Raw genomic sequence first — 16,920 nt, 5'->3', positions numbered from 1 at the left:
AGCAACTAGAAGTTTTAATTTTTTACAAACGTTTTCATTGGTAAAAAATATACGTAACTTACGAATTAATTTACGTAACGAACTTCTATATTCGTATGTTTTATTGCGTGTATGAGGGGGTTTAACCCTCGTCGATACATCGCTCTTTACCCTAAAGCTTAAATTTTGTCCCAGTTCCTTAAGAATGACCCCTGAATCACAAAGGCCGTAGAAAAAATAGTTGAAATTACTAAAAATACTTTAGCGTAAAGAGTGAGGTATAACGAGAACGTAAGCCCCTCATATGCGTCATAATTTTTGTTCGTTTTAAGTTTTAATGCTGCTCCTTACTTTCAGTAGAAAACACTTTTCATATTGGTTTTTTCATTGTTTTTTTCAAATAATGCTAGAAAATCCTGCGCCCCCTTCATTGAAATTTTCTTCCCCCATGAGAAGTTTTTCCATGGAAATAGCCCCCCTCAAATCTCCCCCTAAAAAAAATCCCCCTGAAGACGTCTGTACACTTCCCAGTAGCCATTACCATATGTAAACACAGGTCGAAGTTTGTAACTTACAGCCCCTCCCACGGGGACTGCGGGGGAGTAAGTCGTCCCGAAGATATAGTTATTAGGTTTTTCGACTATGGTGAATAAAATGGCCATCTCAGAATTTTGATCCGGTGACTTTTGGAAAAATGGGTGTGGGAGGGGGCATAGGTGCCCTCCAATTTTTTGTTCACTTAAAAAAAGCACTAGAACTTTTAATTCCCGTTAGAATGAGCCCTCTCGCATCATTCTAGGACCACTCAGTCGATACGATCACCCCTGGGGAAAAAAACAAACAAAAATAACAAACATGAAAAAGTTTTTTCAACTGGAAGTAAGGAGCAGCATTAAAACTTAAAACGAACAGAAATTATTACGCATATGAGGGGCTAACCTCCTCCTAATACCTCGTTCTTTACGCTAAAGTATTTTTAGTAATTTCAACTATTTATTCTACGGCTTTGGTGATTCAGGAGTCATTCTTAATGAATTGGGACAAAATTTAAGCTTTAGTGTAAAAAACGATGTAATGACGAGAGTGTGAACTCCCTCATATATGTAATAGAAACATGAGAATACAAAAGTTCGTTACGTAAGCTAATTTATAAGTTATGTATATCTTTTACTAATAAAACATTCGTAAAAAATTAAAAGTTCTAGTTGCCTTTTTAAGTAACCAAAAAAATCGGAGGGCAATTAGGCTTCCTCTCCCGCTCCTTTTTTCTCAAAATGATTCGATCATAACTATGAGAAAGCCATTTATCCAAAAAAATAAATATGCAAAATTCGTTTTAATTATTCCTCTGCGGAGAGCCAAAATCAAAACATGCATTGATTCAAAAACGTTCAGAAATTAAATAAAAAAAAACAAGTAATTTTTAACTGAAAGTAAGGAGCGACATTAAAACTTAAAACGAACAGAAATTACTTCGCATATGAAAGGGGCTGCTTCCTCTTCAATGCCCCACTCTTTACGCTAAAATTTTTTCCTGTTTTAAAAAGAAGAGTTGAGAGAAAGAGTCAAACTTTAGCGTAAAGAGCGGGGCATTGATGAGGAAGCAGCCCCTTTCATATACGAAGTAATTTCTGTTCGTTTTAAGTTTTAATGTCACTCCTTAGTTTCAGTTAAAAAACTTGTTTTTTTTATATTTAATTATAAAAAGGCACTGCTATCGAAGTGTCCCATGAGCGAGGCCAACAAACTTTCTCCACAACAAACGAGAAAATCGCGTCCAACATGGGTGTTAAAGTTGCACTTCCTAACCTCATGGCCTTTGTAGACATGTATGAAAACAAGAAAGGAAATAATAAATGAAAAGACATAAATCAAATAGGTGAAAAAACGAGGATTTTGTCAGCCAGTAAAAAAATATGAAAAACAAGCCAATATTTCGACAAGGACCTCGACAAGTTTATTTCGACAAGTTTTTTTGGTACACGGTTTCACCCTTTTGCCTATTGTTACTTAGTTTCCAGTCCTGAACTAGTTTTTAAAGTGACAACATATAAACTAATCGTATTATTTATTTTACATTGTTCATGATCTGAGCTAGTTACTGCTTTGAATTAAATGTGTTGCTGCGAAGCGTTGCGAAATTTGTCAGTTCACATATAGCATTCATTCAGTGAACATCTTAAACCGGATTTACTCTCACAAAGTTTTGATAAAACAAGAATGCATTCGAGGTAAATACTCATACTTTGCGCTGGACCGTCCATTTAGTGTTCAGCAAGGTTAATTTGCTGTCGAATTTTTTTTTGGATAGATTCAGATGCCAATATTACGCAAAGAGAGTAATTAAAGGAGTTTTATGTGGTAGTATATTTCTACAGTCTATTTTTTCTTGGAGTTCAATTACTATTTTGTATAATGGGAGGAAAGAGGAAGAAGGAAAAATCTGACGAGTTGTATCTCACATCCAGTCCTATGGAAGGAATCTCATTGAAATCACTAGCTGATAGTTTGAGTCTAGTTTTACAGACTGTTAAAGAAAATTCAACTACGTTAAATGAGCTGAATGTTAATTTTGAAGAATTAGATCAAAGGATTTCTAAGATCGAAGAATCTGTATTGGAATCGAAATTGGAGATGGAAGGTATTAAGCCTAAAGAGACCAGCCTTGAGGTAGAAACCAACGATTTGAAGAACCACATTTCTGTGCTCGTTGATGAAAATTCATTTCTGAAATCGCATTTATCTAGCCTAAGGCATACAATGAAGCTGGAAAGTAAAGAAACTGATAAAAATATTCTAGTATGGAACGTGACAGCGATTGATACTGTAAACGCTAAGGCGATTTTCGATAGTATAATTTCGTCATGCCTTGGAATCCATGAGGTACCCAAATATACGATAGCTGATGTTAAGCCTGAAAAAAGCTGATAAAGGTTATCATGGAGAACAGGGAGCTGAAAGTGGCAGTTCTAAAACAGGCTCGAAATCTTCGTGGAAAAACTATCAAGGGCAATCAGAATGTTTTTCTATCCGATGATTCCCCCCGTCTGTTCGAGAAGTTCGAAAAAAACTTTTAGATATCGAACCAGTATTCGTGAACAAACATGTTTTGAAACTTGGATTGCGAGATCCATACCACTATCTGTATGTATTCCTCGCCTTAAGGAAGGGCCAGTGGAAATGTTTTTGTTTGATGAAATCCCATCAGATATTAGTAGCCTGATTCAAACGCAACGACAGCGAAGGCAAGGAAATGGCCGGGGCAATTCTATGGACTGGATTACATGACTGAATATTTTTTTTTCTTTTTTTGTTTAGTGAGTTTGTGGAAGCCCGGACACTTTTTGTGTTTTGATAAGAAAAAAGTATTGCTTGAATTGTTTGTTGAGTTAGTTTGGTCCGATGCAATAAAAATAGTAATAGTGACTTATATAGTGGTATCTTCTGCTACAACAAATATTGTGTCTTTTTTATTGTATTGCTATTTGTTTTTTTTTGCACCAACAGTATAGTATTAGAACAAATCCATTTACTGTGAGTTTTAGTGCTTTTACTTTTCAATGGAAGAGGCATCGGGGAGGAGTTCATAGTTTTTCCTTGTTTCTTTTTTCTTCTCTTTCCCTGTTTTTTCTTATTTATTCTTACCTTGATTTTATTATCATTATTTATCCATACCTTGATTATATTATTTTTTACTCTTCTTTCCTTACATTTTTTTCTTATACCTGTGGTCTGGTGGGCTTGGTCGTGGGGCGGAACCGTCATCCACCATGAGTAGTGGCCAGGCTGGTATCAACTCTTTGGGGGATCGTTTACTTGATCAAACAGTTCGTGGTAACAAACTTTAGTAAGGAGCGACCCGGCTCAAGAGTAACCAAAACTCTAAAAAACGGAATTTTGTTAGCAATAGCTACATCAAAAGAATTGCATTTTAATGCTGATTTTAAATATATAGGTTTAATCAAGTTTAGTCTTACCCATCAAAAGTTACGAGCCTGAGAAAATTTGCCTTATTTTAGAAAATAGGGGGAAACACCCCCTAAAAGTCAAAGAATCTTAACGAAAATCACACTATCAGATTCAGCGTATCAGAGAACCATACTGTATAAGTTTAAAGCTCCTATCTACAAAAATGTGGAATTTTGTATTTTTTGCCAGAAGGCAGATCACGGATGCGTTTTTATTTGTTTGTTTGTTTGTTTTTTTTCCAGGGGTGATCGTATCGACCCATTGGCCCTAGAATGTTGCAAGAGGGCTCATTCTAACGGAAATAAAAAGTTTTAGTGTCCTTTTTAAGTGACCAAAAAAATTGGAGGGCACCTAGGCCCCCTCCCACGCTAATAATTTTCCCAAAGTCATCGGGTCAAAACTCTGAGATAGCCATTTTATTCAGCATAGTCGAAAAACCTTATAACTATGTCTTTGAGGAAGACTTACTCCCCCACAGTCCCTGTGGGAGGGGCTACAAGTTACAAACTTTGACCTGTGCTTACATAGTAATGGTTATTGGGAAGTGTACAGACATTTTCAGAGGGATTTTTTTGGTTTGGGGGGAGTTGTTGAGAAGAGGGGGATATGTTGGGGGAACTTTCCGTAGGGTAATTTGTCATGGGGGAGTGCAGGATTTTCTAGCATTATTTAAAAAAAACAATAAAAAAATAAATATGAAAAAGTTTTTTCATCTGAAAGTAAGGAGCAGCATTAAAACGAATAAAAATTACTACGCATATGAGGGGATTCGTCCTCTCCTCAATACCTCATACTTTACGCTAAAGTATTTTTAGTAATTTCAACTATTTATTCTACGGCCTTTGTGATTCAGGGGTCATTCTTAAGGAATTGGGACAAAACTTAAGCTTTGTTGTAAAGAGCGAGGTACTGCTGAGGGGGTAAACCCCCTCATAAACGTAATAAAAACATACGAATACAAAAGTTCGTTACGTAAGCTAATTCGTAAGTTACGTATATCTTTTACTAATAAAAACGTTTGTAAAAATTAAATGTTCTAGTTGCCTTTTTAAGTAACAAAAAACGGGGGGCGGGACTAGGCCTCCCCCACCACTCCTTTTTTCCCAAAATCATTCGATCAAAACTATGAGAAAGCCATTTAGCCAAAAAAAATAAATATGCAAATTTCGTTTTAATTATTCATCTGCGGAGAGCCAAAATTAAAACATGCATTGATTCAAAAACGTTCGGAAATTAAATAAAAAAACAAGTTTTTTTTTTAACTGAAAGTAAGGAGCGACATTAAAACTTAAAACGAACAGAAATTACTTCGTACATGAAAGGGACTGGTCCCTCCTCAACGCCCCGCTCTTTACGCTAAAGTTTTTTACTATTTTAAAAAGTATAGTTGAGAGAAAGTGTCAAACTTTAGCGTAAAGAGCGGGGTGTTGAGGAGGGACCAGCCCCTTTCATATACGAAGTAATTTCTGTTCGTTTTAAGTTTTAATGTCGCTCCTTACTTTCAGTTAAAAAAAAACTTGTTTTTTTTTATTTAATTTACAAAATAATCCTTTAGATATTGAAAATATTATTAATAATTCATTTGGAAATAGAAATCAGATGAATAATGATTCTAATTTGGCTTTTAAAAGTAAGTATGTTTCGCAATTAAATGGTTCTGCCTCCTCTATACGAGATGATATTTTCTCTGTGTTTTATCTGAACTTTCAGGGACTCTGGTCGTCTTTTGATGAGCTGAAACGGATCGTTAGTGATGGAACTCCTGATGTTATAGGATTATGTGAAACTTTCCTGGATTCCAAAAAAGGATATCCTTCTAGATATTCCAGGATATAGGATGGATAGGCTGAATAGGAAACAGATGGCGAGAGGTGGCCTTGTCCTTTATATTGCTGATCGTCTTGCATATAATGTCCGAAATGATTTGAGCAGAAATGAGGAAGGAATCTTTGAATCTCTATTTATTGAGATTAAATCAATGCGTAAGTGTTACTTGTGGGTTTGGTTTATGGGTCTCCCCGTGGATCTATTCCTTCGTTTTTTAGAATTCTGGAAGAAGTTTTGGACTCAGTCCAAAAACATACCTATGAACTAATCCCTATGGGTGACTGTAACCTCAACCTGCTGGATCAAAATTCTGCTTCGACTATTGATTTTTTGTCAATGATGCTCCCTTCGGGAACTCTACCTTCAGTTTGTATACCAACCCGAGTTACAGAAACGCAAGCGTCTCTTACCGATAATATTTTTTCGTCACTAGATGTTTTAGATAATTTGGTGCTGGTTAGTGATATTTCTGATAATTTTCCCGCTATTTCCCGATGTAAGAGTGCTGATCAAGTGCAGCGTATAGCATCACAATCTAATCTCCCATTTTTCGGTTATGATGATACTGAGCTAAGTCTACTTAATTCTCGTCTGGCTGATGTACCATGGGGTAGTTTGGCTTCTGATTCAGATTTTAACCACTCTTTTGATTCCTTTTATGATTTAGTTAAAGAAGGAATCCTGGAAATTTGCAATCTGGGTTCAGCGCCCCATGCTTCGAAAAGGATAGCACCACTGAATCCATGGATGACTCCAGGTCTCCATAAAAGCTGAAAAAGGAAAAAAATTTTGTGGAAGCTTTACAAGGCTTCACCATCTTTAGCTCATCACGAACGATTCAAGGCCTATAGGAATATATTTAATTATCTGTGTCGGAAGACAAAGTCTCAGTATTATCATAGGAAATTTTCTGAATGTGGGAAGGATGTAAGAAAGACATGGTATTTAATTAATTCAGTTCTTAGGCCTACTCCCCCTCTGCCTTCAGTTCCATCAATGCTGAAAATAGATGGTAAAACTGTCCAAGGAGATGTAGATGTTCAGCTAGAGCTTACCTCTTATTTTGCTAATATAGGAAAGGTAACTGCTACCTGTGCAAGCTCTGCAACTTCTCGTTGCGATTTCAAAGCCTTTCTTGGACCCTCATGTTTGAAGTCGATGGTGTTGAGTTCTGTTTCTAAATTTGAGGTAGTTCTTATTGTGAATGCTCTTAAAGGATCATCCTCTTCAGGACCAGACAAAATTCCTACAAGGGTTATCCGTGCCATTCTGCCTGCTATTCTGTCACCACTGACTAAGATCGTCAATCTGTCTTTCGAGAAAGGTATTTTTCCTGAATCTCTCAAGCGAGCTAAGGTTATAGTACTCTATAAGGGTGGTTCTCGGAGTGATCCTGCTAATTATAGGTCAATTTCTCTCCTATCTGTTTTCAGCAAAATCTTTGAGAAGGCTATGCTATCCAGGCTTCTTAGTTTTCTGGATGCCAAGGATTTTTCGCATGATTTCCAGTTTGGATTCCGAGCGAGTCACTCTACGGAGCATGCTTGAGCAGCTTTATCGAATTTCATTCATTCGGCAATAGATTATGGTCATATCCCGGCAGCTTTATTTTTGGATGTTCTTAAAGCTTTTGATTCCTTGACTCATCGGATTCTTCTTTGGAAACTATCACACATTGGTATAAGATCAAACGCTTATTCTTGGTTTGATTCATATCTTTCTGGAAGGCTTATTTCAATTGATCCGCTTTTCCGGAGCCCTTCTGAAGTATATTATGGCGTCCCGCAGGAATCTGTTCTTGGTCTCATTTTATTTTTTATTTGTGTTAATGATGGATTTCGGCTGTAGAAAACATCAGGCCTCTGGCATGTGGCAAGCTGTGTCAGCCTGATGCTCAGTTGTGTTCCAATACTTCTTCTAATTAAGATTTTCTTGTTGCTTTTGCTGATGATACCACTCTTGGGACCCTTGGGAAGACAGAATGTGATATCAATTCTAACCTTGTGGCATTATTCGAGAGAGTTATGTCATGGTTTAATGCCAATTACTTGGTCTTGAATGTTGGTAAATCACATTTTCTTTTTTTTTCTCGAATTGGTGTATGAATTGGTTTATGAGTGTATCGAATTGGTATGAGCTTTCCCTCAGCTTATACACCTTCAGGTGTCACAAGGCTCCTTGTTTAAACCATAGAATTGGGTGGTCCGGTTTCTTGGTATCCTGCTTGATGAGAACCTTTCATTCAGAAACCATGTAGCCATGATTAGGGTTAAGGTCTCACGGAGTTTGGGTATCATTTGAAAACTTAGATACACATTTCCTGGATCTATTCTGAAACTACTTTTTTTCTGTCTTGTCCAGTCATATGTTTCTTATTGCCCCATTAAATGGATGTCTACTTTTTCGTCTACGCTGCGGTCACTTTCCGTCATGTATAATAAAGCACGGCGTCTGGTTATGGACACCAACCGTTCTTCACAAACACAGCTCTTAAGTCTATGGTCTATTTACATTATTTCTTGTGCTTCTTTTTGTAGTGTCTGTTATTTTGTAGTGTCTTCTATTTAATATCAATAAACTCTCTCTCTCTCTCTCTCTCTCTCTCTCTCTCTCTCTCTCTCTCTCTCTCTCTCTCTCTCTCTCTCTCTCTCTCTATCTATCTATCTCTCTCTCTCTCTCAAATAACTTTCAATTACCGAAATAAGTTTTGCAAATTGGGACTGAAGTTTTTGATATTTGGAGGATTATTTATTGTGGAATTGGCAAATTGTAGGCCCTCTTTGTTAACGTGCGCTACTCAGTGATACGCAGGAAAGTCTTTTGGGCCAACTTTACACAGGTTGGATTCAAATATACTTGGAGCATTAGTGAGGCTCGGCCCTTACTCAAAGATAAGACTTTTTGCTCTGTTTATCGACTTCTAATATTAAGATACTGCTAATTATGGAGCGTTTCAAGCAGTTTGATGGTGCGCAAGCTAAATTTGAGAACTAAATTTAAATGAATTTAAATAGTAAAAAGACAGAGGCTTATAATCTTTGTCATAGTCATGGAAAATGACTTTACTGTCGATCCCATTTTTCTCCAGTTTTCTTCGTAATACCAAGAGGCTCTCCACTTTCAAAGTTGTACCCACGGATTGTGGAAGTTTATCATATGTGTTACAGAGCTTTCACAGTCAGTATGAAAAGTGCCAAGCTTACAGCGAAGAAGAACTGCTTGGCAGAATTATGAGGTAATAAGATAAAATTTTCGTTCCACAGAAATGTCTACAAACCCAAGTGGGCCAAATCCATACTTTAGTGAAAAAAAAAATTACAAAAGTAATATACACATTTAAGTCTGGAAAATTTATTTCCCTGAAGGTCAAAAAGTTTGTAAAAAATAGTTTTCAAAACAGTAAAAACAGCCACACGTAATTAAAAATAAATAAATAAATAAGATTAGAAAACGACATATAGGGATAATTTAGTCATACACTAAGCCTACAAGACAAAATGTAATTGAAAAACTCAATTTTTAAGTTAAACATTTAACAGTTGTAAGGTTAAAAAGGAGGAGGGGTCTCATGTATTTAACATGCTTACTATGTAGAGGACGTAAGTCCTTCTATAATTGTCCCGTATTTGACAGAGGAAATGGTTCTCCAGCATATAAACAAGGCGGATGAGAATAGAAAACCCTCGCATTATTCATATGCATAATTCTTTGAATCCAGTTCCTTTGCTATTTAAATCGCCTGTCTACGAATTTGTTTTCATCACGCTTGGTTTCAGGTTGGAACCTCAAATTAAAAATCTTGCTAAGCAAGTTTGTTAAGGTCATTATCTTTGATAGCTTTTAATACGGACCTTGGAAAAAAACCTTTTAACTTTGGCTGCCAAGAAACTAATAGAACAAATAAAGCACTAATTATTTGGTGCACTTGTGAAACATGTACACTTGATATCATGTAAACATGATAGACTGGATCTGGTGAATAATATAAATACAAATGACAAGCCCCCAGCAGGGAAACTAAGGAATATGGTATCCTCAATGCTTTAATTTGTGAATGATACTGCATTACTGGGAAAGCCACAAAAGGAAATGTCGACACTCTTTGGTCTTACTTCTGAGTAAACAAAAAAAAAACAAGTTTTTTAAATGAAAGTAAGGAGCGAGATTAAAGCTTAAAACGAACATAAATTACTCCGTATATGAAAGGGGCGTCTCTCAACTCTTTCTCTTAACTCTACATTTTAAAATAGTAAAAAAAAATTAGCGTAAAGAGCGGGGCGTTGAGGAGGAAAAGCCCCTTTCATATACGGAGTAATTTCTGTTCGTTTTAAGTTTTAATCTCGCTCTTTACTTTCATTTAGAAAAACTTGTTTTTTGTTTAATTTATGGACGTTTTTGAATTAATGCATGTTTTGATCTTGGCTCTCTGCACATAAATAATTAAAACGAAATTTGCACATTAATTTTTGGAGGCTAAATGGCTTTTTCATAGTTTTAGTCGGAAGATTTTGAGAAAAAAGGAGCGAGGGAGGAGGCCTAGTTGTCCTCCAATTTTTGGCTACTTAAAAAGGCAACTATAACTTTTAATTTTTTACGAATGTTTTCATAGGTAAAAAATATACGTAACTTACGAATTAAATTACGTAGCGAACTTCTATATTCGTATGTTTTTATTGCGTATATCAGGGGGAACACCCCTCGTCGATACCTCGCTCTTTACACTAAAGCTTAAATTTTGTCCCAATTCCTTAAGAATGACCCCTGAATCACGAAGGCCGTAGAATAAATAGTTGAAATTACTAAAAATACTTTAGCGTAAAGAGCGAGGTATTACGAGGAGGTAAACCCCTCATATGCGTAATAGTTTCTGTTCGTTTTAAGTTTTAATGCTGCTCCTCACTTTCAGTAGAAAAAAAACTTTTCGTGCTAGAAAATCCTGCGCCGCCTCCATTGAAAGTCTCTTCCTCCATGAGAAGTTCCTTCATGGAAAAATCCTCCCACGTAACCCCCCTGCAACTCTCCCCCGAACCAAAAAAATCCCCCTGAAAACGTCTGTACACTTCCCAGTAACCATTACTATATGTAAAAATAGGTCAAAGTTTGTAACTGGCAGCCCCTCCCACGGGGACTGTGGAGGAGTAAGTCGTCCCCAAAGACATAGTTATTAGGTTTTTTGACAATGGTGAATAAAATGGCTATCTCAGAATTTTGATCCGGTGACTTTGGTGAAAACATGAGCGTGGGAGGGGGCGTACGTGCCCCCCAATTTTTTTGGTCACTTAAAAAGGGCACTAGAACTTTCAACTCCCGTTAGAATGAGCCCTTTCGTGACATTCTAGGACCACCGAATCGATACGATCACCCCTGGGGAAAAAAAACAAAGAAAAAACAAAAAAAAAACAAATAAACACGCATCCGTGATTTGTCTTCTGGCAAAAAATGCGAAATTCCACATTTTTGTAGATAGGGGCTTGAAACTTTTACGAAAGGGTTCTCTGACACGCTGAATCTGATGGCGTGATTTTCGTTAAGATCGTATGACTTTTAGGAGGTGTTTCCCCCTATTTTCTAAAATGATGCAAATTTTCTCAGGCTCGTAACTTTTGATAGGTATGACTAAAGCAATTCCCGATAAAACGGGAAATACAATTTTTAGTAACCGAAGAAATAGTAACCGAAATAACCGGTGAAAAGTCACGTATCAACTGAAAAGGCTTCACACACAAGGCCTTTTGTCCTTTTGTTCATGGCAAACTAAGGATTTTCCCACTATTTCCAGGAACAAGGAGGGAAGCGTTATACAGTCAGGCATCTATGAAATTTTACACGAATAAAAGGGTTCCCCTTATGCATTGGCATGTTGTTCTTCTAGCGGGACCGGGTAAGTTTCCTTTTCCTTGGGGAGGGGGGTTGTAAAACCGGGTAATAGGATAGAACTTCTATCCGTCTTATATTTGAAATGGAACGTGGAAGTTGATTTTCTAAAATGGATAAGATGGCCCAAAGATACCAACAGGCAAGTCTCTCTGTGCATTAAGGACCCCCCTCCCCCGCCAAAAATGGTAAGATTATAGCCAAATAACAGCTAGTATAATTCACTTTATGAAATTACCAGGAAAAAACTTCCATTTACTTGTAATGAAAGTTAATTCAAACGGAGATCTGTTTATCAGTATTAGCCACTTTTATTCACCTGCTTAAATTAATAATTTAGTCTTGGTCATCCAAAAGGCAGTGATCCGATTGTCAAGTCTTTACAACTTGCAACCAATTGAAGGGATTTTAATTTTCCAAATAGGTTACGAACTTCTCCACTATGCTCTATTTTTAGGGGCGGACTGTGACATTTTCCCTTTATTTGCAAAAAAAGTAAATTTAAGGGAAGATTTGTTCATCAGTAATAGCAAGGAGTTACACCTGGGGTTGTTTGAATCAACCTCTCCTAGGCTTAGAGTAGTTGTAGGAAATTGCATTTTAAAAAGTATTCAGAAGCAACTAAACTGATTTTTTTTCTTTATTTGTATCTTTTTGTTTCTTTTTGTTATTTCATCTGGCTTTACTGGGTTTGAAAGACTACATTTCTGTATGCAGAATAGCGTTTATTCGTCACTTAAATTAATATTTTAGTCTTGATCATTCAAAATGCAGCCATAATAAAAGTTTTTTTTCCTTTTTTTCTTAAAAAAGAACTCGAACTTTTTTCTTTTATTGATTAAGGATTGTACATAAATTGATAAATTTGTGTATCATGATTTACACGTTATTCTGAAACAGTTTTATCCTTTTGTTTTTTACTTTTTATTTTCCTAACTATACTCTAAAAATTTATAAAATTTACTAACCGTTCTCTTCCTCCGAAAATTTCTCCCGGATACCCCTCTCCTATGGAAAGCTCTCCCACATACAAAATTGAACAGCCACAGAGTATGCACAAAATGAACACTTCGAAATATCGATCAAATATCTTAAGGGATAATAAACGATCAGATGCCGAGACTTACGGCATATATTGGAAGAAGCGAGACAAATATTTTGTGAAAAGAACAGCTTACTTTACCTTCAAAAATACAAAAACTAAGAAAAGAAGCCCTCTATTCTTTTTGTTCCGCTTAAAAGGACCCTTACCTTTTAATTTTGGTTCTAATGAGCAATTTTCGATTTTCTAAGACCTTTGGTTCGATAAGATCATCTGTGGGGGAGGGGGCAACAAACAAGACATATCCATGATCTTCTCTGGGCAACATATAAAAATTCTAAATATTTTTAGATGAGAGCTTGAAACCTCTTCAGTAGGGTTCTCTAATTGTTCTGTAGTTAGGGACGATGCAAATACCTCAAAAGGGGAATTTTAATTATGAAACATTCTAAATCTCATTTAACCTTCACATAAATACAGAATTAGTTCCAAAGAGGAGTGCAAGTAAAAGTTTAATATCTATTGATTCTGGGAAAATTTCCGGGTTACACTGCTATTATAAAATTAAATAGTATCTTATACCCCAAAATGAATTGGAATTTCTTATGTGTAGGAGGGAGCCACGCCCTCTTTAGCCCCAACCTCACCCTCAGGGTTGTAGAAACTTCAGAGAATGGTCACTCGATCAGAGATTGAGAGTTCTAGTCGTTTGTTTTTCTTAATTCGAAAGAGATTGAAGATCATTCAGCCCCTGTCCTAGAACTTTTTTTAAATATCTTGTCTTTTTGTTGCCACTTAGGACATCTGCTGGATGACATTTTAAGGTACCTATTTTGTACTTTCTCTGTGGCTGCTAAATTTTGTGCATGGAGGAATTTTCTAAGCGGGAAGGGGGAGCTATCCGGGATGGAGTTTTCCGCAGGGTGGTATTTCCCACGGGGAAACCTTTCGGTGGGAATGCCGGCCACCCTAAAAATGTACCATTCAAGAATTTAGACAATCGAAATATCGTCAGACCATATTTGGTGTGACGGATTTTTTTATGTTTAGGAGGGAGCCGCGTCCTCCTTAGCCCCAACTTCACCCTCAGGGTTATAGAAACTTCACAGAATGGTCACTCGATCAGAGATTGAGGGTTCTAGTTCTTTGTTTTCTTAACTCGAAAGAGATTGAAGATCATTTAACCTCTGTCCTAGAACTGTTTTACTTGTTCTTTTGTTACCACTTGGGACATCTGAATGACATTTTGGGGTACTTATTTTGCACTTTCTCTATGGCTGCTAAATTTTGGGCGTTGACGAATTTTCCATGGGGGGTATTTTCCATGGGGGAGCTTCCGGGCACGGTGGTATTTCCCACGGGAAACGTTCCGGCGGGAACACTGGCCACCCTAAAAATGTACCATTCAAGAATATAGGCAATCGAAATATGGTTAGACCTTTTAATAAGTCTTTTTGGAGGTTTTAAAGATATTGCTCATTATTGCAATTTTTTTAATATCTTAATTTTCAACGACAAATCAGTGGCTTTAAAAGGCTGACTGACCCGAATAGTGACATCAACGAAGGGAGGGTCTAAAAATTATTCTCCTAATCAAAGGCTAAAAATTCATAAAATGACCCTAAAATGGGAGATAATTTTTAGAAAATGCTGTAGAACTTAAGTAATTTTAGTTTTTCCCCCAACAAAAAAAATAATCCCTCTCTTCAATATAAAGATTTTGTAATATTTTCGCACAAACATATAAACGTAAACTCAATTCAGTATATTTCAAATTTGCAAAATATTTACTTCATTTACCCCCCTGGACTTGAAATTTAGCATTCCACGAATTTAAAATAGCCGACCCAGCAATAGTTCTATCGAAACGCATAACCGCAAAATCAGTGTTCATCCATGGTGTACTCTTTTTATACAGTGGGGCTTAAAGTTGTGTGTATGCAACAGTTATTCAGTATTTTATAACCTTTATAATCTTTTTATAATCTAATTTTATAATCTTTGTCATTTGTTCTGATAAACGTTGAGATATTTCTTTTTTATTCCCTTTTTGTCGTTTTCAGTATTTTGCATTCCGTCTCTCTGTAATTTCTTTTGTATTGTCTTACAGATTAGAAATAAATAAATAAATTGAACAAAAATTATGAAGTAACCTACTTAAATTAGGTCTTTAAAGATACATTTTTTGACTCCTTGCATTAATTCTTAAATGAAGGATTATATTCGTCGGTTCACCGAAAGAATTGGCACGAAAAAGAGAAACAATTTGCCAGCATTTTATAAATCTCGAGACATAGAATTTTCTCTCAGTATAATCATGGACGGCATACTGAGTATTGAAGGCGTGGAATGGTGTATTGAAGACAATGGTGATGCCCACCATACTTGGGATTATTATTATATGGAAAAAGGTGAAAATTCGAGACTTGTCGTAAGACGAGGTCAGTCTTTTTTACTGTTACTCAAGACAGATAGGAAATATGATATTGAAACAGATGTGATTGTCATCGTAACTACAGTACAAGGTATTATAATTTTTTTTTACATTTATATAGAACTAGGGTGCATTATTTTTTTTTTTTATATAATCCGAGCTATACGTACAGTCCCGAGGCTTCAAAACTTTGCGTACAACACAAACATCTAGAATAGCCAGAAATAGCTGTTACGTCACTTGTGAAAGTACCATTTCTTCCGTGGTCTTAAACTTTATTTTGGATGCTCTTACGTGTACTGGGGGGGGGAATTAGGTGATTCTAACTTGCCCACATCAATGATCTTATGGGCCTGTTAGGACCATGTAGTGTGATCTTCTGCCAGCTGCTTTGCAAATGGGAGCTATTGAGTTGTTCATGTGTGACCGAACTTTCTGAACCTCCTGAATAGGTTCAAGGTCTGATTTAACCAAGTTCAACCAGTTTTCTACTGTCCCTTTGACGTCTCTTCCATGAGCTAAGTGGCTCAGCTAGAAGGATTCGGCCAGGCAAGTTCCCTGTTGACCTCCGTAAAACATGGCCCAACTATTTCAGACGACATTCCTTGATCGTGATTAAATAAAATAAAAAAAACAAGTTTTTTTTTAATGAAAGTAAGGAGCAACAATAAAACTTAAAACGAACAGAAATTACTCCGTATATGAAAAGGGCCTTTCCTCCTCAACGCGTCGCTCTTTACGCTAAAGTTTGACTCTTTTTCTGAACTCTACTTTTCAAAACAGTAAGAAACTTTAGCGTAAAGAGCGGGGCGTTGAGGAGGAAAAGCCCCTTTCATACACGGAGCAATTTCTGTTCGTTTTAAGTTTTAATGTTGCTCCTTAGCCTACTTTCAATAAAAAAACTTGTTTTTTTATTTAATTTCTGGACGTTTATTATAAATTTGCATATTAATTAATTGCAATTAATCGGAAGATTTTGAGAAAAAAGGAGCGAGGGAGGAGGCCTAGTTGCCCTCCAATTTTTTGATTACTTAAAAAGGCAACTAGAACTTTTAATTTTTTACAAACGTTTTCGTGGTAAAAAAATATACGTAACTTACGAATTAACTTACGTAACGAACTTCTATATTCGTATGGTTTTATTGCGTATATGAGGGAGTTCAACCCTCGTCGATACCTCGCTCTTTACACTAAAGCTTAAATTCTGTCCCAATTCCTTAAGAATGACCTCTTAATCACAAAGGCCGTAGAATAAATAGTTGAAATTACTATAAATACTTTAGCGTAAAGAGTGAGGTATAAAGAGGAGTAAACCCCTCATATCCGTAATAATTTTTGTTCGTTTTAAGTTTTAATGCTGCTCCTTACTTTCAGTAGAAAAAACTTTTCATATTTATTTTTTCATTGTTTTTCAAATAATGCTAGAAAATCTTGCGCCCCTTTCATTGAAATTCTCTTTTCCCATGAGAAGTTCCTCCGTGGAAATATCCTCCCATGTAAACCCCCCCCCCCCCCCCTCAACTCTCTCCCCTAAACCCAATAAATCCCCCTGAAACGTCTGTACACTTCCCAGTAACCATTACTATATGTAAACACAGGTCAAAGTTTGTAACTTGCAGCCCCTCCAACGGGGACTGCGGGGGAGTAAGTCGTCCCTAAAGACATAGTTATTAGATTTTCCAACTATGGTGAATAATATGGCTATCTTAGAATTTTGATTCGGTGACTTTTGGGAAAACATGAGCGTGGGAGGGGGCCTAGGTGCCCTCCAATTTTTTTGTTCACCTAAAAAGGG

General features: G+C 36.4%; 2 protein-coding genes across 3 annotated transcripts in view; both read left to right on the top strand.

The window, feature by feature from the left end:
• Positions 1 to 16,920, top strand: part of LOC136037006 (ribosomal protein S6 kinase 2 beta-like) — an 884,370-nt gene that overhangs the window by 338,021 nt on the left and 529,429 nt on the right. The window lies entirely within an intron of this gene.
• Positions 14,991 to 16,920, top strand: part of LOC136036976 (annulin-like) — an 83,728-nt gene continuing 81,798 nt past the window's right edge. Inside the window, exon 1 of the mRNA XM_065719377.1 lies at positions 14,991 to 15,216. Coding sequence (XP_065575449.1) covers positions 15,009 to 15,216 — 208 coding nt within the window. The 5' untranslated portion in view covers positions 14,991 to 15,008. The remainder of the gene's footprint in view (positions 15,217 to 16,920) is intronic.

Source organism: Artemia franciscana, chromosome 2, assembly GCF_032884065.1.
Source record: "Artemia franciscana chromosome 2, ASM3288406v1, whole genome shotgun sequence".
NCBI classification, from domain to species: Eukaryota; Metazoa; Arthropoda; class Branchiopoda; order Anostraca; family Artemiidae; genus Artemia; species Artemia franciscana.
Note: the sequence above shows the minus strand (reverse complement) of the source record. Positions and strands in the feature narration are given on the sequence as shown.